Source organism: Electrona antarctica, assembly GCF_951216825.1.
Source record: "Electrona antarctica genome assembly, chromosome: 11".
Classification (NCBI taxonomy): Eukaryota; Metazoa; Chordata; class Actinopteri; order Myctophiformes; family Myctophidae; genus Electrona; species Electrona antarctica.
Window position 1 is genome coordinate 9,011,866 of NC_136792.1, and position 27,035 is coordinate 9,038,900.

The 27,035-nt window shown below is 45.2% G+C and overlaps 1 protein-coding gene across 1 annotated transcript in view; it reads left to right on the plus strand.

Annotated features, from left to right (window-relative positions):
• The window catches only part of col4a4 (collagen, type IV, alpha 4), a gene marked incomplete at its 5' end in the record, with an annotated part of 78,834 nt that extends 52,358 nt beyond the window's left edge, over nt 1-26,476 (plus strand). The window contains 8 exons of the mRNA XM_079514870.1: nt 1,142-1,213; nt 4,878-5,033; nt 6,138-6,245; nt 7,573-7,710; nt 8,432-8,548; nt 12,040-12,228; nt 22,199-22,482; nt 25,891-26,476. Coding sequence (XP_079370996.1) covers nt 1,142-1,213; nt 4,878-5,033; nt 6,138-6,245; nt 7,573-7,710; nt 8,432-8,548; nt 12,040-12,228; nt 22,199-22,482; nt 25,891-26,127 — 1,301 coding nt within the window. The 3' untranslated portion in view covers nt 26,128-26,476. The remainder of the gene's footprint in view (nt 1-1,141; nt 1,214-4,877; nt 5,034-6,137; nt 6,246-7,572; nt 7,711-8,431; nt 8,549-12,039; nt 12,229-22,198; nt 22,483-25,890) is intronic.
• Between the last annotated feature and the right edge of the window lie 559 nt (nt 26,477-27,035).

A 27,035-nucleotide genomic window follows, 5' to 3' on the forward strand; every position in this document is an offset into this window, starting at 1 on the left:
GAACTTTTCTTAGAAGAGTAGCTTAACCTGAAGCACAGAATCCAGCGAGTAATTTCAGTTACAGAGGGGTGGGAGTTTATACGTTTTACTGCTTCTCACTCCTTTTCGGATATGCTTAGATTTCTTTCTTTGTCTTTTTTCTTTTCCTTTTATTTCTTCTTGCTATATTTGAATCTATTTATTTTAATTGTTTTTTTCTTTGTGATGCGAAATGCAAATAATTGTTTCTGTTTTATTGGCATATTCGAAATAAACATGACAAACAAACAAACAAACCTATACATGTATAAAGTGAGTGGCAAATTGAGTGGCAAATCAAGTGGCAAAGTGAGTTTAATGCAACCAAATAGGACTTTTCTGTTTGGATGTACAGTATGGGCTATCTGTCAAGGCCAGAAAGTCGTTTTTTTGCCACTCATTAGGGATTCCTGCATATGTGTTCCTCGCAACACCAAGCCCACTGGGAATAGTCCCTGTTGGGAACGCATGCTCTTTGGGAACGCATGCTCTTTGGGAACGCATGCCCTTTGGGAACGCATGCCCGTTAGGATCGCATGCTCTATGGGAACGAATGCCCTTTGGGAACGCATGCTCTATGGGAACGCATGCTCTATGGGAACGCATGCTCTATGGGAACGCATGCTCTATGGGAACGCATGCTCTATGGGAACGCATGCTCTTTGGGAACGCATGCTCTTTGGGAACGCATGCTCTTTGGGAACGCATGCTCTTTGGGAACGCATGCCCTTTGGGAACGCATGCTCTTTGGGAACGCATGCTCTTTGGGAACGCATGCTCTTTGGGAACGCATGCATTTCCGGTTATGCAATAAATGAGTACCACAGACGAATAACAGTCCAAGTCCACACTATTGATCCATAATATATAAATGATAGATAAGGGTTCAGGACAACGAGGCCTTTTCGTGGAGGGGTCAGTCTGAAATTTGGACTTAAACTGTTTTTCGTCTGTGGTTGTTGTACCCATTGTCAGAATAGCCCCTGTACCCGGGGTTCAGAGTACCTTATTACTGTATGCCTTTTGGTGCATCTCTAACCCAGGACAAGTAAAGAATTGGTACATCCATGATAAATATGAATGAATCTATATTAACATAAAGTATTGTCTATGTTTTTTTCAGGTCCTCCAGGTCCATTAGGACTTCATGGACTGGATGGATTGAAGGGAGTGAAGGGAGAGATGGGAGCAAGAGGTGAACACGCACGCACGCACGCACACACACACACACACACACGCACGCACGCACGCACGCGCACACACAAACACAGTATTTTGATTATGGGACAAAATGCCTGTGTCATGGTAGAATGTGTGTAAGGCAAACTGTATATAAATTGTATAAAAGTTAAATTGTATATAGCCTGGAGCCAATTAAGCCATCCAGCCAGGCTCCTGGTGAATCATGACTATAAAACATAGAACACAGAATGAAATGTTTTATTGTCATGGTTCACCAATGTGTGTGTGTGTGTGTGTGTGTGTGTGTGTGTGTGTGTGTGTGTGTGTGTGTGTGTGTGTGTGTGTGTGTGTGTGTGTGTGTGTGCGTACGTGCGTGCGTGCGTGCGTGCGTGCGGAGCACCAACACTGACACAATTCTTTACAACCTAAAAAACACTTTCCTTTACAAAAAAAAAACACAAAATGACTGAACATGTGGCTGGTCCACCTGCCTGTCTACCTGTCTCTATAGGTCCAGGTATACTAGGCTCTCCTGGCCCTTCAGGGGCTAAGGGTGACCAAGGCCCAAGAGGCTCTCCGGGCTCACAGGGCCCGTCCCAGCCCGGGAGCCGAGGATCCAAAGGCCAGTTAGGACTCACAGGTACTATAACTATTTCATAACAATGTCCTTATACTGCTATGCACAATTTACTAGGTATTCTGGTTAGATACGTTCTAGTTATTACTACAACAATTCTCCAAATCAACTCCAAAGCAAGACTAGCGAAAATTATGCTATCTTTGTTTGTTTTGGTGTGAAGCGTGTTGCCAGATTCTGTGAGTGATACAAGCGTCAAGGTCTAGGAAAACAAATCCAAAAGAAGCAACCAGTTTCACTACTTGAGCCCTATTACATCAGCTATTTTTTAAATGAATCATGAAAGCAAGCCCAAATAAGCAACTACACTTCAGAAATAAGCCCAAACTATAAAGCAACAGGCAACTATGAATATTAAGCTATGTTACAGGACAACTAGCGCAAAGTCGCATATAATAAGCAGACCTGGCAACACTGCAAACCAGCACTTTCTGCAATTTGCATGGTGGAAAATAATCTTCCGTCGGCAGACTATCTTTGTGCAGATAAAAAAATGCTAGTCTGTTGCAATATGAGAGTTTTAAGTAGTCTTTGACTAGTCTGGACAAGTTTCCTCGGTCTGGAGTCACCTTTAGTCACCATTTATGTCTGTCCATCTGTCTCCCTGCCTGTCTGTCTGTCCATCTGTCTCCCTGCCTGTCTGTCTGTCCATCTATCTCCCTGCCTGTCTGTCTGTCCATCTGTCTCCCTGCCTGTCCATCTGTCTCCCTGCCTGTCTGTCTGTCCATCTGTTTCCCTGCCTGTCTGTCTGTCCATCTGTCTCCCTGCCTGTCTGTCTGTCTGTCCATCTGTCTCCATGCCTGTCTGTCTGTCCATCTGTCTCCCTGCCTGTCTGTCTGTCTGTCCATCTGTCTCCATGCCTGTCTGTCTGTCCATCTATCTCCCTGCCTGTCTGTCTGTCTGTCTGTCTGTCTGTCTGTCCATCTATCTCCCTGCCTGTCTGTCTGTCCATCTGTCTCTCTGCCTGCCTGTCTGTCTGTCCATCTGTCTCCCTGCCTGTCTGTCTGTCCATCTGTCTCCATACCTGCCTGTCCATCTATCTCCCCGCCTGCCTGCCTGTCTGTCCATCTGTCTCCCTGCCTGCCTGCCTGTCTGTCTGTCCATCTATCTCCCTGTCCCCCTGCCTGCCTGTCTGTCTGTCTGTCTGTCTGTCTGTCCATCTGCAGGTCCTCCAGGTGCAACTGGATATCCAGGTTATCCAGGTGTGGACTGTAAAATGGTGCTGCCAGGTGAAACAGGAGAAGAAGGCTTCACTGGAGCTGATGGACCCAAAGGTAGCACTGCTGTGTGTGTGTGTGTGTGTGTGTGTGTGTGTGTGTGTGTGTGTGTGTGTGTGTGTGTGTGTGTGTGTGTGTGTGTGTGTGTGTGTGTGTGTGTGTGTGTGTGTGTGCGCGCGTGCGTGCGTGTCCTCGCTCGCGTGCATACAGTTTTAAATTAAAAGGAAATCTCAAGTGAATTTTCATTTCAAAGCGGACAGTTATTGTCTCCACCAGGCCGAAGGCATGGGGAGAGAGTATGTTTTGCACTCCGTCCGTGTGTGTGTGTGTGTGTCCTTCCGTCCGTCCTTCCGTCCGTCCGTTATCAGCTAATCTCCGGCACCGTTGGCCCGATCTATGCCAAACTTTGCACACACACTCCCTGGATGCCAACGACAAACCTCAGCCCCAAATATTCCTCAACGGCCTGTTATAGCGCCACCATGAGGCCGATTTAGGCAAAACACAATTCTGTAGATAACTCGTACACATTTTATCCATACATCACACAATTCGGTATACACTATCTCCATAGTCATGTGATCAACACAGATCTGCACAATTCCCCATCTTCCATCCTGATTGGCTAAGATTGGCTTCCAAAACTCACATTATTGGTCCGTTTCGAACAAAATGCCACAAATCACAAACACAATGTCCAATTTCCATGAAATTATACACGCACATTTCCACTAGGCCGAGGATGACATGCCACATTTGTTTTCCCAAATCAGCCTCATGGTGGCGCTATAACAGGCCAATTCCTGTTTTTACCTATAACTGCATCGACAACTTATGTATGTGCATTGTGCACTCCCTAGAGGCCATGGAAAAACATTTTCCCTGCATCCCTCCACATCTGCCGGTTATAGCGCCACCATGAGGCCGATTTCTGCAAAACACATTGTTTATGTTAGTCGCACAGATTTCATCCAAATCTCACGCAAATCGGTACACATGATCTCTGTAGTCATGTGATCAAGACGAGCCTGTTGGATTTCTCAGATTCTACACTGATTAGCTAAGATTGCCATCCAAAGTTCTCAGGAGTAGCCCGTTTTGTACAAAATGCTGCACATGTCCTTCTCATCCAGAATTCTATCCTTAGAGATGCTATGAGTGATCTGGCTCTGCATTTCCTCAACAAAATGAAGAAAATTGTTGCAAGAAACAAACAAACAAAAAAACATGTTTATATTACTCCTAAACATTTTGCCAAACATCACACACACTCCTATCCTCCTGGTGGAGACCTGTGCCCAGAAGGGCACTTTTTCTAGTTATTCTGTGAGTTTGTCTCCCTCACATGCTCCATCACATACTGTATATATTTATTTGCCATTGTGAGCGCCGAAAACGTGCTGTAATTGACGTTCTGGAAATATAGAAGACCAGCAGTCAAGGGTTCTGGTACTAGGCCTGCCACATATAGGCTCTGGCCTTGACAGTGCGTCGCGTGTTCGGGTCCCGTTCATGACGACCTTTGCTGCGTGTCTCTCCCCTTCTCTCTCTCGCTCTCTCTCTCTCTTTCCTGTCATTCTTCACTTGTATCTATCAATAAAGGCATAAAAGCCATTTTGGGCGGGAACCCCTTTTGGTGTTTCAAGCATTATGTTATACTTTAGCTATTGAAAAATAGCAGATCTACAAGCTCATAGCTCGAGCTTGTAGGTCTGCTATTTTTGAAAATTCGTGAACATGCGGCGCAAATCTAAATGGCTTAAAAAAAGAAAAAGAAAAGCAGCATTAATTAATGACAACTAACGTGATGTGGTGTTTTGCAGGTCTCCATGGTGGGTGTGGCCCTGCTGGGCCCAACCTGCCGGTCCCGGGAGACGAGGGGGACGATGGGATGCCCGGCTTCCCAGGACTGAAGGGGGCGAAGGGGGCTCTCGGAGCCTCCGGTCTGCCTGGTATTGCTGGACTACCAGGGGCCAAAGGTGAGACGAACACAGAAACATGTCAAATATATGGTAGGGCATTCACTTCTAGTCATTTTCACTAGTTGACTAGTTGCCTAGTTTATTAGTCGACTAGTTGTTTAACAATCTATTATGTAAAAATAAATATTTGTACATTTAAAAACTGTGTACATTGGTGACTATAACTATAATGTACCTGATCTTGAGGCCTACAAAATCACAAAAAAATAATAATCGTATCAACTAGTCAACTAGTACCAACAAGGTCGACTAGTGGATTTACTAGTCGACTAGTTGAATAGCCGACTAGTTGCTTAAAGCCCTAATATATGGTTAACCTTGACCCTGTAAATGTAATATGTGAAGTCATGTTAACAGATTAATCGCCCAGGACGAAGTTCTTTGTCCTTTCTATTAGTAACGCCCGACGCTCAGGACGAAGTATTGTCCTAAAGACGAAGTTTATTGATACGAGAACAGATCGCCTGGCTGTATAGCCCAGGCGCGCCTGCTGGGCTCTCCTCGGTGACGCGCAAGACTGAGACGTCATCAAAAAACTCCCTCCTCTGTTTAGCTGATGAAAACGAAAATCTTAAAACGTTCATAAATCGCGATCTAAATCATCCCGTCTTTTTCTGAAAAATAATCCTGTGTTAGACGGCGCTCCGCGGTCCAGTCGCTAGTCTCGATAGATTTATTCTTGTCTCCCGTTGTTGTCGATCGATTCTAAAGTGCTGTGGCTATTGTTAGCTGCTACACAACATTATGAACTTCCGGCCGGTCCGTCCGGAAAAGGCGTCCGTGTTTATAAATCGACTGGGCGCATGAATGTAATGGATTAAATAGTTCCGGGCAATTAAAGTGTTAATATGTTAAATGTATCTTTTGTGTTTATGCTTTAGATTTATGTGAAACTATGCATCTGAGAAATTCATAGGCAGTATCCTAGAACAAACAAACATCTAGTAGAGATCCTGCAAGCAATATATATGAAGAAATGTGTGTGTGTGTGTGTGTGTGTGTGTGTGTGTGTGTGTGTGTGTGTGTGTGTGTGTGTGTGTGTGCGTGCGTGTGCGTGTGCGTGCGTGCGTGCGTGCGTGTGTGCGTGCGTGCGTGCGCCAGGTGAGCGAGGAGCTCCAGGTGTGATGGGGTTACCTGGTCATCGTGGCTCCACAGGAACATGTGGCCCCTCTGGGAGGGATGGAGTCAAGGGTCTTCCTGGAGCTCCTGGTCAGTGCATTTAAACAGTTTAAATAGTTTAAATAAGTCATTTTAACTTTGTTTGAAATATTTGGAAAAAAAGATTCAAATTGTATTTGAGTATAGAGTTCATGAGAATTTCTTTTTTTTTTTAAAGAAAGGGTGACAATTCTATGAAGACCTTATGCAGAGTTGAAGTTGTAAAGTTGTAGAATAAACTGAATTTGACCATTAAAAACAGTAGCATATTTGTCTCATACACAAAAGTCCCTTTTGAATAATAATTGTAAATGTATCATATTTGATTTATTGAATAACTTGAGCTGTTTCAAAGCTTTTTAAAACACATTTCTATTGTCAATACCAGAGATTGGCTATAATATACTTTACTTTCAGCGTTGCATAATATAAACAATTACATATAATTGTCAGAGGTTTAAAGGTAGTGTAAGTGATTTTTTAAACAAAAAATGTTAAAAGGTTACTTTAAATCACTGTATTCTGATAGTAATCATTGCTATAGTTTGTTCACTAACAGGGGTCTCTCCAACTCTTTAATAAACAGAAAATACACTTCCAGGTATAGGTGACAAAATGTCAGCCAGTCAGGAGAAAGTAGCCATTTATCAGTTTATTGTTTTTATAGTGTTCTAGTTCCAACGTTGTCTGCTCATTTCGTTGTGTCATCACTTCCAATTCCACTGTATCCTGATTCCTGACTGCATTCTCTATCCTGATTGAGAAATAGCAGAACATGCTTTTTGGGGCGGGAACCCCTTTTGGTGTTAGCATTATGTTATGCTTTAGCTATTGAAAAATAGCAGATCTACAAGCTCATAGCGCGCCACCGAGTGGCGCGCTACGAGCTTGTAGGTCTGCTATTTTTGAAAAATCGAAGGAGCGACTGACAAAGTTGAAAGTTGGAGAGACATGGAGTTACTGAACAAACACTCTAGCACAATAGACAATATAGAGCTTTTTAATACTTATTTTAACCAAAGACAATCACTTACCCTACCATTAACCTTATTCAAATAAGCATATCTTCTTTCATGTGGATATGACACACCATTTTGAAGGCTTCTCATAATCTGTAAAAAGATGAAGAATGGCCAGGGCACAAAGCGCTATACTGTGCCATATTTTATTTGACTGTGCTGTTTCTTGCCGTCTACAATAATGGTGCTGTGAGTTGGTTCTTGTGTTTATCTCACTGTTCATGTCTTGATTGATTATTTCATAAGTATTTGTTTGATTATTTTATATTATGTGAAGCACTAAAATGCTATGTATAGTGTTTTTGATTGATTTAACACGGTATCATTTATTTATTTTGTGCTGTTGGCTGGACCTCCAGGACCTAAAGGAGAGAGAGGTTGCGTAGTGCAACCTCCACGACGACTCGCTTCCCCTGGACCCGAAGGCTGCCCTGGTTTACCTGGTGAGCCCGGCTCCCCCGGACCTCCAGGGCCCAGTGGAGCAGAGGGACTACAAGGTAAAGAAAGTGTCCAAAGTGATAGGCCAAAAAAAAAAAAAATCCTATTTAATTTTCAGTGAATTACCGGTAAACAGTTCCATTTGCTAACCAAGTCAACCTAGCTCTGTTAACAATCACAGTCTGAATCATCAGTCAGATGTAGTCTTTCTTGCTGAATAGTGCAATCCCATTGTCGTGAGGGATTATTAATATCCATTGTTATTTGAGAATTGTTTGTTTGTCTGTGGAATATAAACTGTAAGGCCCCCTTAGATAGCACTTTTTGTAGACTTATAGCATGTTATGTAGACAGCACTAGAATTGCATTGTATGTAGTATAGCACTTCAGAGTACATATGTATAGCATAGTATAGTACTATATATTATGTATAGTTTATATGTATAGTTTCATTATATAGATATTCCACTGTTACGTTCTTAGCTTACGCATGTTTCATGTATGTACTACTTTTTATGTATGTGATGTATTGCCATGCTTTTTGTTCTTGCTTAATGTAAATCGCTCTGGATTAAGAGCGTCTGCTAAATGCCTAAATTGTAAGGCAGCTGTAAGGCTATAGTCTTGTAAACATATTATTTTTAGATATAAAAAAAAAAAAATCTTCATATCGTATGAAATTTTGATCGACTCAGTAGTCATTTCACTGTACTGTGCATACGTAAAAAATAAAGTATCAATCAATCAATCAATCAATCAATCAATCAATCTGTGTTTCAGGGCGAAATGGGCCCCTGGGCTTTCCAGGAAGAACAGGTCCTGATGGCCCTGTGGGTCCTGATGGAGAGCCAGGAAACCATGGAACTATTGGAGAAAGAGGAGTGCTGGGGCAACAAGGTGAGAAACCATGGAACTATTGGAGAAAGAGGAGTGCTGGGGCAACAAGGTGAGAAACCATGGAACTATTGGAGAAAGAGGAGTGCTGGGGCAACAAGGTGAGAAACCATGGAACTATTGGAGAAAGAGGAGTGCTGGGGCAACAAGGTGAGAAACCATGGAACTATTGGAGAAAGAGGAGTGCTGGGGCAACAAGGTGTGGCTTTGGAGAAAGTAACAACTACATTGGTGCTGGTGGTGCTATATTAGCCCATTTAGACCTGAGCTCGATTCTACAAACAGCTTTTTGAAAAACCTATGTTTCTAACTTTCTATGTCAGTTGCGCTCAACCTTTTTCACGTCAAGGACCCCCAGAATTATCTGTATTTGGCCACGGACCCCCATCTGAAAACATGTTGTTCCAGGGACCCCCCCCCCCCCCCCCCCAGAAGCAAAGATTTAAGTTAAAATTCTCGCTCTGAAAGAATATATATTCAAAGATTTGTCGCACATTTTCACGATTTTTCAAAAATAGCAGACCTACAAGCTCGTAGCGCGGCACCCGGTGCCGTGCTACGAGCTTGTAGATCTGCTATTTTTCAATAGCTAAAGTGTAACATAATGCTTGAAACACAAAAAGGGGTTCCCGCCCAAAGTGGGATAGGCCACTGGGAGGCATGCGGCAAGGCCGACGGGCTCGGGACTCGAACCCGCGACACGCCATCCAGGCTGGATTACCGGCCTATAGGTGCCTGGACCGCTCAGCCGCGGCCCAGACCCTCCCTATACTCTTCATTTGTAAACACAATGGACACATCTGGTCGTAGCCTAATCAAATCTCATTGGGTACAGCTTGGTTGGGGATGAAAGAGGGGGAAAAGATGATAAAGCATATGTACATTTTATCCACTTTTGAGTATTTTTTTTGCAATCATCTGTTCTGGTGGTGACTGGGTTAGATGTACCGTAAGCCTCCCCTGTTATAAATATTTATATAACATTATTGTTGTGCAATTGTTTGCGCAAGGAGGTTCTGGAACAGGACTGGAACATAACACCATACACAACATCTATATTCAAGCAGGGAACACAAGGAAATGAGGGTTTAAGTAGACACAGGGAGTCACAATACACAGGTGAACAGGACTAACAATCAACACTGGGATAGGCTGGGAGACTGTAGACGAAATCTTGAAAAAACAAGAGGGTGACCGCACACGCCAATAGCCAATATTTTATTAGGACAGCAGGTAAGACAAAAAATTAATCCAACGTTTCGGCGGTTAAGCCTTCATCAGGGAAGGGCTAAGGGACACTAACAGGATACAGGTGGAGAAAACTAAATATTTATATAACATTATTGTTGTGCAATTGTTTGCGCAAGGAGGTTCTGGTGCAAATGGGAGATGACACTTGTTGGTTTATGCACAAATATCACGTGACTAATTAGTAATTCAGAGACCCCTTTGCGCCCAGATTATGCACCTTGTAACTAGCTCGACATGGACATGGACATGACCCCCACCAAGCCACATTTAGCCATTCGCTTTAGACCTTGCGCCAGAGATCGTGTAATATCAGGGACCATCAAAATGACTGTCCAAGATCAAAGGCTTAGTACATTCATTTCATGCGAGTAAACGTGTTTTGTGTTGCTCTTTTGCAGTGGTGGAAAGTAACTCATTACTTTTACTTAAGTACTGTACTTAAGTACAATTTCCAATACTTTTACTTACAAAATTTGTACTTTTACTTCACTACAATTATTTGAAAACTTTAGTTACTAGTTATTTTGGAGATTTTAATTTTGATTAGAAAACATACATTAACCACTTCAACCCTATACATTTTGGCCATTTGAAAATAGCTGATCTACAGCGTTGCGACGCATTGTCTAATATTAGGGACTGTCCAAGATCAAAGGCTTAGTACATTCATTTCAATGCGAGTGAACGTGTTTTGTGTTGCTCTTTTTGTCACGGTGCGACTTAAGACAAGTATAGGACCCAAAATGCTTAACAGACAACAGAAGCAGAGCAGGTCAAACTAGAAAAAGTGCCCTTCTGGGCACAGGTCTCCACCAGGAGGATAGGAGAGTGTGTGTGTGTGTGTGTGTGACGCAACTTGGCCTGTTGTAGCGCCACCATGAGGCTGATTTGAAAACTGTCAAGTGGCATTTCTTCCTCAGCCTAGTAGTGGGAATAGGCATGCACAGTTTCACCGCAATCGGATGCTGCGTTGAGGAGTTGTGGCGATTTGTACAAAACGGGCTACTCCTGAAAACTTTAGAAGCCAATCGTAGCCAATCAGGATGGATAATTATGAGAAATCAAACAAATCACATGATCACATGACTATGGAGAGCATGTGTACCGATTTGCGTTAAATTTGGATAAAATCTGAAGGAGTAATATTAGAAAATGTGTTTTACATATGTCGGTCTCCTGGTGGCGCTATAAAGAGCAGATGTGAAAAATTCCAGGCAAAGGTTTTTCCTTGACCTCTAGGGAGTGTGCGTAAATGGTTTTACACAGATCGGTGCAGTTATAGGTAAAAACACAAATCGGCCAGTTATAGCGCCACCATGAGGCTGAGTTGAAAATATTCAAGTGGCATTTCTTCCTCGGCCTAGTGGGAATGTGCGTGCAAAATTTCACGGAAATCACACGATGTGTTCATGATTTGCAGCATTTTGTTTGAAACGGAGCACTCCTGCGAACTTTGGAAGCCAATCGTAGCCAATCAGGATGGAGTCTGAAAAATCTGAAAGACCCGTTTCGTTGAATGGCTCTAGAGAGACTGGGTACCAATTTGCGTAATGTTTGGACAAAATCTGTAGGTGTAAACATTTGTTTTGCACAAAGCGACCTCCTGGTGGCGCTATAACAGGCCAATGTGAAAACTTCGGAGCAGAGGTTCAGCTCTGGCATCCAGGGAGTGTGTGTGCAGAGTATGGCTGCGATCAAGCCAACGGTGCCAGAGATTAGCTGTTCACAGACGGACGGACACACGGACGGACACACGGACACACGGACGGACGGAGGCATACTATGATCTGACGGAGCATTGGTTCGACATGCGTCCGCACCTCGGACTAGCGCCTGCTCCCGTGCTTGCGGTTATGGTTCGGTTAGGGTTTGAGGTGGGTTGTCGTTTATCGGACCAATGGTATTTCGGACCAAACACATGCACCCAAATTAACACCGATTTATTATCAGGAAACACACTGGAACATAACACCATAAACAACACAAGGGAACACAAGGAAATGAGGGTTTAAGTAGACACAGGGAATCACAATACACAGGTGAACAGGACTAACAATCAACACTGGGATAGGCTGGGAGACTAACAGGACACAGGTGGAGAAAACTAGTAATCACAGGCAGGTGAGACAACACAGGAAACGGTAACTATAGGGAAAACAGGAAACACTAGGACATCACTACATAATAAAAGTATACAACAGACGTATCATGACACTTTTTGGGGGTTCCTTCCTTCCTTCCAGGTGACCCTGGTCTGACGGGCGATGCCGGCAGTCCCGGGCCGACCGTAGCCAGCAGCGCTGGCTTCCTGTTGGTGATGCACAGCCAATCAGAGAGTGTCCCCACATGTCCAGGAGACATGACGCTGCTGTGGGAGGGATTCAGTCTGCTCTACCTGGAGGGACAGGAGAAAGCATACACACAAGACTTAGGTGCGCACACACACACACACGTTGTGTTGTTTTTGCCAGAAAAAAATCTATTTTAGTTTTAGTCATAGTCTGTTGAATAGTTTTTCATTTAGTTTTAGTCACATTTTAGTCACCCGGAATGTATTAGTGTTAGTCTAGTTTTAGTCGACTAAATCTACAGTTGATTTAGTCGAACAAAATGTATTTTGATGGGCCATGATGCCGTCGTAATGATTGATTTTACATTTCCTGAAAATAGCCGATCTACAAGCTCACAACGCGTCTCTGCGACACGTTGTGAGCTTGTAGATCGGCTAATTTCAGCATGCAACTAATTGTAAAATGACTTATACTGGATCTCTTGTCCACTAGTCCCTTCCTAACATTTTAGTCTAGTTTTTATTTGTTGACGAAATTGTCAGTATATTTAGTATATTTAGTCGACGAACATTTTTCGTCATAGTTGTTGTACGGATATAACTAAACTTTGCTGTTTCATAGCTTTGCTTAATTACTGATTCAGACCCTCCGCAAAGGGGTTATAACAAACAGGTCTGGTAACTGTGATTTAACACACACCAAGGTAACATTTATATTACTCAAACACACATAGCCTCGACGTTGCAATAATGCCCGTAAACAATCACTTGATTTTGGCCATTTTATTACTATTATCTCATAACACACTCACACACGTACAAACATACTTCTACTACACTTGTGTACAGTATAAAGCCTTATTTGCCTTGTCTGGCCCGTGTTAGATAGTACAATAGCATTGATGATCATTACAACAAAGGAACCTGAGACTGTGGCGTTTAGGTAATAACTGCAAACACAAAGAGAAACACAAGATACATACTATTAATTCACAGATATAGCGACTGCATAGATGCATCATTTATGACTGAATTTAGAGCATTTAACGAACATATAACACATTAAAAGGACTTACTTAAACGCGTCATCCCGTTTGCTACATTGTTTCTGTATGAATGAACGAACACATCGTGCCCCCTGGTATAGCTCGCCCCTTCCTCTGTCACCCGACACTTCCTATCCCCATACCATGTCCTGTCCTAGTATGAACTCGCATTCCTGGTATATAGTATTAGTAACACATTGGTAACACATTTACCCCCCAATTAGCTGTATTAATATCTACATCCCTGAGATAACTGCAATTGGTTGATAAGAGGATCTCTGTTCTTATATAACACAGAGTATTTACTGTATAGGCAGTGAACTTCATAATAGCACCAACACTCTATACATAAATGACACAACATGAAGTTACAAATATAAGCTGGGCCGGCACTTAATATTATAATGATCCCACTCACGGAATAAACTCGACACCTCCCACTTTTAGGCTACGGTTTGAAATAAACCCAGTAGGCTAAATAGATTCCCCACAATCATTTGCAAACAAAAACATTCAAACAAAAATAAAAAATAAGTATATCAATCATGCTTCTAATCGATGAACGCCTCCGGATGGCACTCACCAGCTGAACTTATGAAATAATAAACCTAGTTTACTTTCATGCACTGAATTAATTTTGATCTCAATCTGACTGTAGGAGGTAGGCACCACCGCTTTGCTCCTTACTGAGTGACAAGTATGCCTCATCACCCAGCTGCCTCAAGTAAATACCCAACTGACTAGTCTTACTCGCGCAGCATGCATATGGAAGAGTTCGTTAGGGTATTTCTCAAGAGGTCTTTCTAGTCTAATTCACTGATCTTCAACCGGGATTAGGACAACCAGCCGCCGCACATCACGATGGAGGATGACGGATGGCCATGCCACCACGTCTTTCACCACCTGCGACCAACTGATGGGCAGACTTGGACATGTCCGCACCTTTACGTCCCTGACGACACCCTGGTTATCTGGATTCACCTCCACGACACGACCCATCCGGAATCGACCTCGTAGAGCATTCTGGTCCGCGACCCACACCAGGTCGCCGACGGCCACATTCCGTGCTGGAACGTGCCATTTCTCTCGGATGAAGAGATGAGGGCCCGCCAGCTGGCTCCACCGCTTCCAGAACTTGTCCACCTCGCGCTGGACCGCCCGAAGACGACTGTACGGGTAGCTAGGGAAGTCAAAGCCCAGGATGTCTCCCCTGGGCCCTGCCCGCCCCAACAGCAGAGAGTTGGGAGTGATGATGTCCACGGAATCCTCGTCGACTTGAGTTCTGGCTCCGATGGGTCTTTCGTTGGCCAGGTTAGCAGCAAGGTAGAGTAGAGTCTGGAACTCCAACGCCGACAGATCATCGGTGTCGCCGACGCTGCTCAACGCCCTTTTCAGAACATGGACGGCAGCTTCGGCCGCCCCGTTCCGATGCGGTGAGTCCGCTGGGCTAAACTCCCATGCCCAGTCGGTCCCTGCAACTGCTGCTCTTTGCTGGATCTGCTCCTTGTCAATGTCCCCTAGGAACTTGTATAGATCCTCCAATGCTGGTCTCGCGCCAACAAAGTTCGTACCCTGATCAGACCACAACTTTTTTGGATGGCCTCTCAGAGCAGTGAATCTCTGGTAGGTCTGCAGAAAGCCTTCTGTAGACAAGTCCTCAACTAGGTCTGCATGGACAGCCCGTGAGGCCATGCAACTGAAGACCACGCCCCAGACTTTTCTCTTAATGCGTCGCTTCACAGTGCCCCTGACAGTGTAAGGACCGAACAAATCCAGCGTTGTGTACTCGAACGGAGCTGCTGGACTTGTGCGCACTGTAGGAAGATTAGCCATCACTTGACTGGATAGCTTAGCCCCCCGTTTGCGACAAAACAGGCAAGAGTCGATCACCTTACGTGCGACCCTTGGCCCCTGAACCACCCAGGCTTTCTTCCTGACTCGCAGGAGTGTCCCAGCCACGCCCTCGTGGTTTGCACGATGGGCCTCCTCACACAGTAGTGTGCTGAGTCGTGCCTCGTAAGGAATGATGGGCACGCCCTGGCTTTCTTGGTCAACGGTCTGAACCCGGCCTCGGCATAGCAAGAGACCTGTCTTGTCGTTCTTACTAACTACAAGACGGTTTAGTGTCGTTGTCGGGAAAGAAATTCCCTCTTGGGCGGCTAGGCACAGCTCCTTAAATGCTGTGTCCCGCTCTCCGACAGAGAGCACCGCCCCCCACTGTACACGACTGCCGGACTTGAATAAGCCTCCGTGGCCGTGCAACACTCTGCGGACGTAGCCAACTGCCCCGCAGAGTTTTGACAGTGTGCTGCATCTAGCCAAGTCCATTTGGTTCACAAGGCCTGACCCCCACAGCTGTTCAGTTTCGTCATTAGATGCTGCCACAGAACCCCCATCACTGACTGGTGAAGGACCCCTGCTGACCGCTGGAGACCCCCCATTGTCTGGTGAAGATCTGCCACTGACTGGTGAGGACCCGCCACTGTCTGGCAGTGGCGCGGACCCCTGGTTCTTAGTTTGGGATCTAGTAACAGCAGCAGAGAATGCCTTCATTTTGAACACTTTTCTCTGCAATGTACTCACGATTTCCCGCGATGAGGCCGCCACCTCAGCAGCAGACTTCATAGGCCATTGGTCGACTGGTCTGGCTAGGAACTCTGGTCCCTTTTGCCACAGGGAATCACTGTCTAATTGCTCAGGAGAACCCCCCCTCGTGACTAGATCAGCTACATTTTCCACCCCGGGAACCCACCACCAGTCAGTCACAGGCCCCGCCTTCTGGATTTCCCCAACCCTATTGGCGAAGAACGTTTGGAACCCATAACTGTCCCTTTGAATGGCACCCAGCACTGTCTGGCTGTCGACAAAGTGATACCACTTCTCGATTGTCAGCCTGCTATGCTTCAGCACGTACCCTTTCAGTCGTGCGGCAAAGACAGCACCGCAGATTTCAGCTTTCACTGCATCACCCTTTTGGTCTAGAGGAGCCAACTTGGCTTTTGACTCCACCAGACGAGTCTCCACCCCGCTAGCAGTTTCCCACCGCAGGTAGAGCACCGCTCCGTAGGACTCTGAGCTCCCGTCGGAGAAGGTGATGCCCCAGGGTTTCCCCACCCATCCGGGCGGAGTGATACACCTGGGGAACGTGATCGCACTCAGCTTTGCGTATTCCTCAAAAAGTTCAACCGCTCTCACGCGGAGATCGCTAGACAACGGTTGATCCCAAGTGTCTTTGGTCAATGACCCCGCCTCTTGGAACGCCCTCCTGACTAGAATAACGCCCTTCTGTTTCAGAGGCGTCACAAGGCCAATGGGATCATACAGCCCCGCTACTTGACTCAGCAACATACGCCGAGTCAGAGGATCTGGCGTCTTCTCCGCCACCTCCTTCAGAGCAAGGTTTTCCTCGCTCCGCACTTTCTTTTTCCTGGCGGAAAAGTTTATGGCAACCATGATGAAGAGGCTGTCCTCCTTCACATGGTAACCAACCCCCAGAGCCTTATTGTCTTCTTCCCTCATCTGATTCGGAAACAACATAGTCTCTGGTTTCATTTCTCCATCTCCTTCCCTCCCACTTTGGCCTGACCGTACCCAGGGCTTTAGGTGAAACCCCCCGGTAGCCAGAATGGTTTTAACCCCCGCCAGTACCTCCTCCAGCCTCTGGGGGCAGTTGTGAGATAGAAAAATGTCATCTACGTAAGCGTTCTCCACGATTACGTCCCTCTCGTCAACCATGTGGGTGAACTGAGGTAGATACGCTGTCTCGCGCATCGCTATTTGAGCTATGCTACCCGCTGGACGGTCTCCCATATTGACCCGTACAACTGCATAGTCTTCAATCTTGCTGTCAACTGAGTCCCTCCATAGGAACCGGTGCAAATGTACCTCCCGCTCTTCTAGCCAAACGGAGTGGTACATTTTGCTTACGTCGCCAATGGCGGCGTATTCCCCCTCTCTGAAACGCAGCAACACTGCTCGGATCGGGTTTAAAACATCGGGCCCCTTTAGCAGGATACTGTTCAAACTCACGCCCCGGAATTCTTGACTACTGTCCCAGACTATCCTAACTGGCGTGGAAACTGAGTGTGGGTTTGGTGCCATAAGATGGTTGATCCACCAAACAGCCCCGCCCCACATGTCCATGGCAGCTTTAGACAGCTTGACAGCAGCACCTCTTTTGAGCATCTCATGCACCTGGCTAGCATAGGCCTGGTACCACACGGGATCTCGCCTGAGACGTTTCTCAGACTTTAAGAACGTGGCCTCAACCGCCGCCCTATTATTTGGTAAAGTAGACGGGTCCTCTTTCCAAGGATAGCTCGCGTCCCAATGCGACTCATCGCTGTGAGAGTCGCTTGTCTTAAAAGTCAGGCCCCTCTTGACAATCTCCATTTCTCTCTCGTCAGCGAGAGACATCTCTTTGCCACCAGGGGCGCATTTTCCACAACGACAACCCCCACACAGGGGATCGCATGCCGCCCCAATACTGTCCCAACGCCACCAAGACAGTGCCGCGCTGGTGTCAGTATGGCACGTAGCAGCCTTAATTTCAACGGCTCCACCTCTCATTGAAAGAGCAAAATGGGTTGACGCCCACTGTCCTGTGACCATTTCACTGGCGTCGAATAGAGACGGATGACATCCGCTAACCGTCTTACCCAAAATCCCCGACCAAAGTACCAAATCTCCACATCTAGCCAACCGCTGTGGGGCTAAACGACCCTCACGCGCACTGATAAGTATTTCCACCTCCAGTGGACGTCGCAACTCCTCCGGATCGGTGCCCGGGAAAAGATCTGCAATGCGCCTAGGATTAACTGGACAATTGATCTTTGCAATCTCATTCAGACCATAACAAGTCATGTCATGGTCCAGTGGAGAAGAGCCCTTCTCCCCCATTGTCTTCAACTTAATGGAGTATTTTTTCGTCTTGAATGTCTTTTTCATCCCCCCAACGCCCTGCACGCTCAGAGTGACAGGTCTTCCTTTCAGCCCGAGCCTGTCTGCAGCTTTGTGGGTGATATAATTCGTATCAGAGGCGAGGTCAATCAAAGCCCCCACCCAATCACCACTTTTCGTGGTTACTTCCAGCGTCATCATCAGAGCAGGCATCTCTCCGCCCTCAGTGCAGCCTGTCGTGGCTGTATTGTTCGTGTAAGCTTTGCGTACTATAGCTAGTTGCTTTGGCGTCAACTCGGCCTCAGCAAGCTTAAGTTCAATTTCATGTGTAGGCCCACGTGAGTCCCTCCCCACGCTACTAGCCCCCCCTCTCGCGCTGTCACTATTATTATTACTAGTGCTACTATCCCCATTACGTGGACGCGCCTTGGGGCACAACTTGAAATTATGAGGAGGCGACGAGCCGTCCCTTTTGCACTCACTTAACCTACACAGGAAATTGTCATTGCGCACTCTGCATTGGCCGTCATGTAGATATAAACACTTAAAGCATGCTTTATGTTTCTTCGCATACGCACGCCGGCCTTCAACGTTGGCTTTCATGAACATTTTACAACGGAACAATGCCCCTGAGTGATCGCTCTCTCCGCAGATTACGCACGAACCCCGCGCCTCCTCGCCGCTAAACGTAGCCCTTGTCGAAGCACGCTTCTCGCGCGCCCCGTTCCCCGGCTTATCATTCTGTCGGTCATTATTACGGCTACGTGGGCTCGGATCACTTCGTTTGGTCCCTATGCCCTTTGCATTTAATTGTTCTTGTTCAACGAGCACTTTTGTATGCTCGCGTAAGAAGGCAATGAAATGCGGGAACCTGTTTTGGCTATCAATATTATTATTTGGATTACAACGCATCACAAGCCACCGTTCTTGCATTTCTGGCGGCAATTTAGCCTCTAAATTGTGAATGACGAGCTGATTTTGAATGACGTCGCCAGCATTAAGATCCGATAGATCTAGAACCGATTGCTCTATTAATCTAACAAGATTTAACGTCTCCTTTGGCTGGCCACTGCTTACAGCGGGCACACTTTCCAACTTCATTATAATCTCCTTGACAATCTGTCCTACGTTTCCATAGTGGAGTTCTAATTTTTGGTAGACCTCATCTGAAGTCTGGCAATAATCAAGCCTTAATTCATCATTTATCCTTTTATCAATAGAATCAATCAGTAGCTGGTAACGCATGTCATCACCCCACCCAGGATTGTCAAAGAGTGCATAAATCCTATGCCACTGTTTCTTCCATCTGAAGTATGACATGCGTTCCCCACTGAATTGGGGTAATTTCATAGGCTGAGCAGCCAGCTTGCTACCGGCTGACTTCTTTCCTCCATTGTCAACGGCGAGAGGTACACTTTCTTGTTTAATTTCCTCTTTCATTTCTATTACTATTTCGCCTTTGTGCTTTAAATCCTGGAGGTTGGCACTCTTACGTGCTTTCAAAGCATACACCTCAGCTAATACCTTGGCCAAATTCCCGTCAGAAATGCAACCTTCCCATGAGTTTAATAACGTCTGCATGTCTGTTAATGATCGCTCAATTACACTCTCTAGCCCGTAAATAAGACTTAGGTTAATATCCTGTTCTTCGTAACGGTCAGGACGCGCTCTGTCTGCTGCCTCTGCCGCCCACTTGAGGGTGCGCTGCACAGACTCTTCTATGAACCGCTTCCATAAGTTTTCCTGCAATTCTGTCCGAGCCAAAAGATAGGATATCTTTGCGGCATCGAGTCTCGTACTAACAACTTTTATGTCCATAGCGTTTTCATCAGCCTCTACCATTGCACTTGTATAATCCGTGCTACAAGTTAGAAGCTCATCAAAACCTATATCCATGTCTTTCAGTAAAGCCTTAAGTTCACTTTCGGACTTATGGGCAGCCGTACTTTTGGCTTTGGTCGTTAACCTTGTTAACGCGCCTTGGCTCGCCGAGCGCGCTTTCTTTAACGCATCTAAGGCTGCCATGGTTACACGAGGCTACTCGCTCGCCCCCCCCCCACCAACCTTGTCTCTCTTTTTAGATGGCCGGTTCGGCGTTCCTCCCTGGCGGCCAGTCGTGCTGTGAAACATACACAATGTGGTAGCCCCAATTCCTATGCTATTAGCGTTAGCATTGGCTAGGCTAGCCCCAACAACATCCAACTGGAGTTACCCTCCTTTAGCTTAGCATTAGCGTCAGTCAGCCAGTTCCTCCTTTAGCTTAGCATTAGCGTCAGTCAGCCCTCCTTTAGCTTAGCATTAGCGTCAGTCAGCCAGTTAGCCACCGTTAGCCTAATGCTAGTTGGTTGCTAGGCACAATGCAATGTCAATGGGAAGGTGGCTAGCTCCTTGCTTGTTTACAATTTAGCTTGGTCTGGTATACCCCCCAAAGTCAATGCACAGTTCCTTTCTGCAACACACAATTCCAGCGATATTCCCCCCAATGCACAAGCACTCATGTGGGCACTGAAACTCTTTATTTAGGTCGGCAAAACCGGATGCTTCCTAGCACCCAGGGCACAACCTCCTTAGCAGCAGGATCACGCTACTTGCATCCTTTCCCGAGTCAACTCAGGTCACCTCAATACGGCACGGGTGATTCCCGCAGATATCAGCTACTCCGGCAGCCTACGGGTTTCGGTCGCTGGTCCTTGGACACGGCGATCGATGACGGGTCAGCGATGCTCCGCAAACGCTGGATGGCCGTCCCTCGTTGTCTTGCTTCTCAGCTAGCGTCACGCTAACAGCAGACAACCACCATTGCTCACGTAGTAGCTAAGCTAACAGCTAAGCTAACACGGGCCAATGGCTTTCATTAGCATTTGCGGATCACACAGAATGCCCGTATTTATTTAGCTACGGTGAATTAAGTACCGTTGCTTCAGTAATACGTCGGCGGATTACACCGAAATGAATTATTACTCCGGTGGGTTACACCGCAATTAATTATTGCTCTGGTGAATTACACCGCAATTAATTATTACTCACCGGTGATTACACACGGTTAATTATTACTATGGTGAATTACACCACATTTAATTATTACTGTACGGATATAACTAAACTTTGCTGTTTCATAGCTTTGCTTAATTACTGATTCAGACCCTCCGCAAAGGGGTTATAACAAACAGGTCTGGTAACTGTGATTTAACACACACCAAGGTAACATTTATATTACTCAAACACACATAGCCTCGACGTTGCAATAATGCCCGTAAACAATCACTTGATTTTGGCCATTTTATTACTATTATCTCATAACACACTCACACACGTACAAACATACTTCTACTACACTTGTGTACAGTATAAAGCCTTATTTGCCTTGTCTGGCCCGTGTTAGATAGTACAATAGCATTGATGATCATTACAACAAAGGAACCTGAGACTGTGGCGTTTAGGTAATAACTGCAAACACAAAGAGAAACACAAGATACATACTATTAATTCACAGATATAGCGACTGCATAGATGCATCATTTATGACTGAATTTAGAGCATTTAACGAACATATAACACATTAAAAGGACTTACTTAAACGCGTCATCCCGTTTGCTACATTGTTTCTGTATGAATGAACGAACACATCGTGCCCCCTGGTATAGCTCGCCCCTTCCTCTGTCACCCGACACTTCCTATCCCCATACCATGTCCTGTCCTAGTATGAACTCGCATTCCTGGTATATAGTATTAGTAACACATTGGTAACACATTTACCCCCCAATTAGCTGTATTAATATCTACATCCCTGAGATAACTGCAATTGGTTGATAAGAGGATCTCTGTTCTTATATAACACAGAGTATTTACTGTATAGGCAGTGAACTTCATAATAGCACCAACACTCTATACATAAATGACACAACATGAAGTTACAAATATAAGCTGGGCCGGCACTTAATATTATAATGATCCCACTCACGGAATAAACTCGACAGTTGTAGTCGATGAAATCAACACTGACGCACACACACACACATAAATGGTGCACGCACGCACGCACGCACGCACGCACGCACGCACGCACGCACGCACGCACGCACACCAGGTGCATCTGTTGTGTTCTCCTGTAATACATACAATAACATGCGCTATAATAATCGTGCCATCACTGCGTGTGGTTTTCAGGTCAAGCGGGCTCGTGCATTCGCCTCTTCTCCACCATGCCCTTCTCCTACTGCAACATGGCGGCGTGCCGCTACGCCAGCCGGAACGACAAATCCTATTGGCTGTCCACGACGGCGCCGATACCCAGCATGCCGCTGAGCGGCGCTGTCATCAGGAAGCACATCAGCCGCTGTGTGGTGTGCGACAGCCCCGCCCCCGCCATTGCTCTCCACAGCCAAGAGTCCGCCACGCCCTCTTGCCCCCCCGCCTGGAGAAGTATGTGGATTGGATACTCCTTTCTGATGGTGAGTAACAATTACTATTACTACTACTACTAGTACAGTGTTGTTTTTGGCAGCAAATTTCTATTTTAGTTTCATAGTCTCTTGAAGAGTTTTCATTTAGTTTTAGTCACATTTTAGTCACCAGGAAGGTTTTAGTGTTAGTCTAGTTTCAGTCGACTAAATGTGACTAGATTTGATCGAAGGACTGCCATTGGATTTTTTTTGAATTTTCGTTTTTTCATGTCATATGAAAGCAGGGAATCATAGCTTCAAATTGACATATTGGTTGTTCAGTTTGACCCACCAGTTTTGGAGATATGGCTTATAGAAAAATGTCTTGCAGGAGTAGTGGAAAAAAGACCAAGCAGAGAAAATGGACTTCTAAGCTTTAGTTCAGTGATCTGTGACTTTAGGGGGCGCTGTTTTCCCTTCATTCCTCCATTAGTCAACCAGCAGTGTTGCCATGTCTGCTTATTATAATTAGTTGGCCTTGTTTCTAAAGAAAAATAATGCATAGGCCTACTGTACCAATTTTATAATAATTTATAACCTGTTAATAAAAATATATTTAACAAAAATAAAGTGTAGTTGATTATTTGGGCTTGTTTTTAAAGTGTAGTTGATTATGGACACATAATTAAATAAACAGTAACCAACAGACAACAGGACAGTTTGCTCTCAAACCCTCCCAGCACAAATTGTGCCCTCTTGGCTCTTCTCTTAATGTTTCATTAGCCTGTTATTATTATTATTTGTCTGCAGACCCCCATCTGTAAATAATTTATGCCAGACACAAGATTTGTGTTGTTTGTATGCATGTAGATCTGCTATTTTCGCTTATTTTGGGCTTGTTTTCATATACCGGGTTGCTTATTTCTCTCGCAGAAACTGGCAACCCTGCAATGATAGCCGTTAGCTACATTTAGCTAATATATTGATATCAATCGTGTAGCTAAAACAAGTACATTATCGCGCTATATTACATATCGATGCGATCTGCGTTATTATGACCTTAATTTTCATGGTAGGTACATTCCAAAGCAACTAATAATAACCACGTTATGGTGACATAATGTTACAATGTTTACAATACATTCATTCGAGTCTTCTTCTTCTACTATTGGAAATAGGAAGCCATTTCCGCATTTTCCATTGTTGTGGTCAGCAGTGCCCCCAGCTGGAACATTAGCATGAATTAGCTTTAGGCGGACCAAAATAAACACACTTTTTACAAAATATCGTTGTTAATACTTCTTTCTGTGCTATTTCTGTTAGCCAGTTCGTAAAAGACTAGTATTATCTTCCAAAACGATTGTGTACAAAAAGGCGGATTTTAGCGGAATTTGCATACTTTAGCAGGAAAAGCCGTATGTCTAGTTAGCATTGGTTAACCCAATGGTTATAACATTAGTGACATGTTTAAGCATTTATTTCATATTTATATGTCGATATCAGCTCTGACATTTATTTCAGACCTGCTCTAACATGACATGAATAATAATATAGCTTCAGATTATTTTAGACAGAAAAATAAAAAAGGACAAAGAAAATAGTTTTTCAGCTGTCCTCGACAGTTGCCACCCCCGCGATGGCAGTCTCTATATCGCGTGTGGTCACAAATATCCTAAGATTTTAGTCGACTAAATCTACAGTTGATTTAGTCGGCAAAAATGCATTTTGGCGGGCATTGATGCTGTCGTAATGGCTGGGTGTAGCCGATCTACAAGCTCACAACTTGTTGTGAGCTTGTAGATCGGCTATTTTCAGCATGCAACCCATTGTAAAATGACTTATACTTGATCTCGTGTCCACTATAGAGCGTTGCAGTCCCACCCCCTACCAGGGCCCAGGAAATGATTCCCTGTTCATTTTCCTCATAGACATTTCAAAAAGTATTTATTTAAAGACCTTTTAAGTCCTGAAAGGACTTGGTCCTTTATTGTTTTTGCTGTTTTTTGTCTCCACCAGGCCGAAGGCATGGGGAGAGAGTATGTTTTGCACTCCGTCCGTGTGTGTGTGTGTGTGTGTGTGTGTGTGTCCTTCCTTCCGTCCGTCCTTCCGTCCGTCCGTTATCAGCTAATCTCCGGCACCGTTGGCCCGATCCATGCCAAATTTTGCACACACACTCCCTGGATGCCAACGACAAACCTCTGCCCCAAATATTCCTCAACGGCCTGTTATAGCGCCACCATGAGGCCGATTTAGGCAAAACACATTTCAGTAGATAACTCGTACACATTGTATCCATACATCACACAATTCGGTATACACTATCTCCATAGTCATGTGATCAACACAGATCTGCACAATTTCCCATCTTCCATCCTGATTGGCTAAGATTGGCTTTCCACAAATCACAAACACAGTGTCCAATTTCCATGAAATTATACACGCACATTTCCACTAGGCCGAGGACGACATGCCACTATTGTTTTCAGCTTTTCTATTTTATCAGCCTCACGGTGGCGCTATAACAGGCCAATTCCTGTTTTTACCTATAACTGCATCGACAACTTATGTGCACTCCCTAGAGGCCATGGAAAAACATTTTCCCTGCATCCCTCCACATCTGCCGGTTATAGCGCCACCATGAGGCCGATTTCTGCAAAACACATTGTTTATGTTAGTCGCACAGATTCCATCCAAATCTCACGCAAATCGGTACACATGATCTCTGTAGTCATGTGATCAAGACGAGCCTGTTGGATTTCTCAGATTCTACACTGATTAGCTAAGATTGCCTTCCAAAGTTTTCAGGAGTAGGCAGTTTTGTACAAAATGCTGCACATGTCCTGCTCATCCAGAATTCTATCCTCAGAGATGCTATGAGTGATCTGGCTCTGCATTTCCTCAACAAAATGAAGAAAATTGTTGCAAGAAACAAACAAAAAAACATGTTTATATTACTCCTAAACATTTTGCCAAACATCACACACACTCCTATCCTCCTGGTGGAGACCTGTGCCCAGAAGGGCACTTTTTCTAGTTTTCTTCTCCTTCTCCTTCCGCCAAAAATAGCAGTCATGGCTTAACTGTGCAGTCAGTTTTCGCGAAATTTGGAGATATGGTAGAGGGCCATGCCAAACGGTGAGGATGCAAAGCCCACAACCATTGGCCAAAGGGTGGCGCTATAGCACTCAATTGAAAATGCAAACTTGTGTGTGTGTGTGTGTGTGTGTGTGTGTGTGTGTGTGTGTGTGTGTGTGTGTGTGTGTGTGTGTGTGTGTGTCTTACCGAGAACATTTACAATGATGTAGGCCTCAGACAGTCCCTCAACATCAGGAAAGTTGTGGACAACCCAGCATCTGAAAGCTGCATGTTGTCTATCCTTATTGAGACAATGTGGGTGGTGTTGGGAGAATCCCCTGGTGGACCCCCCAACACGGAGTTGCACCACTCACTTCAAACGGGTATGATTTTTTGTTTCAGCACACAGGTTCAGGGGACGAGGGGGGAGGCCAGTCTCTGACGTCATCGGGGAGTTGCCTTCAGGACTTTCGAGTTCAGCCATTCGTGGAGTGCCAGGGGCCTCGAGGGACCTGCCACTACTTCAGCAACGTCTACAGTTACTGGCTCAGCGCTTCGGCTTCGTCTCCGGCCACGCTGAAGGGCGACAAGGAGCAACGGCAGAACGTGGGGCGCTGCAACGTCTGCATGCGGGAGTGAGGGAGGAAGGAAGGAAGGGACTCCATTCCTTCAAACGGGCTCCTGCTGCTCTTCTTCTTCTCTCCTCCTTCTTCTACTTCTCCTGCTCTTCACGTTAAGTTGACGAACGACCCCCAACCAGGAAGTCCTCCTCGGTGAACAAAAGGCTGTTTGTGTTTTTAAAAGGTCAGGACCAATAAGCGTCTGCTGTGAATATATCCGACATTAATGTCGCCCTAGTTCTGTCATACTCTCTCACCTCTAATATAATATAATTAACTTAACCTGTTCATTCACTCGATTTCTGGAACATACGTCATGTTTCTGTTTCAGTCACAAGACACAATGACGTCTGTCTGTCTGTCTGTCTGTCTGTCTGTCGGTCTGTCTGTCTGTCTGTCTGTCTGTCTGTCTGTCTGTCTGTCTGTCTGTCTGTCTGTCTGTCTGTCTGTCTGTCTGTCTGTCTGTCTGTCTGTCTGTCTGTCTGTCTGTCTGTCTGTCTGTCTGTCTGTCTGTCTGTCTGTCTGTCTGTCTGTCTGTCTGTCTGTCTGTCTGTCTTGTCCTATCTGTCTGTCTGTCTGCCTCTCCTACAGAGACTAACAAAACCAGTTTTGTCTGCCTGGGATCATCAAACGGATAAAAATATATATTTTAACATTGAAATCTTCTGTTCCACTAGAATATTGTTGTACAGAAGTAGATACTGCAGTTAATTTTGAAACATTTATGGTAGAATGATAGCATTGTATACATGCCGCATGTATTGTAGTCTGTAGATCAGGGGTTCTCAACGTTTTTGGCCGGGGACCCCCGGAAATGCTTTGGCAATGTCTCGGGACCCCCGCCCCGCCCCCTCCCGACCCCCAATATAAATTGACTGCTACAATAACCTTAACCCATTTTGGGCGGGAACCCCTTTTGGTGTTTTA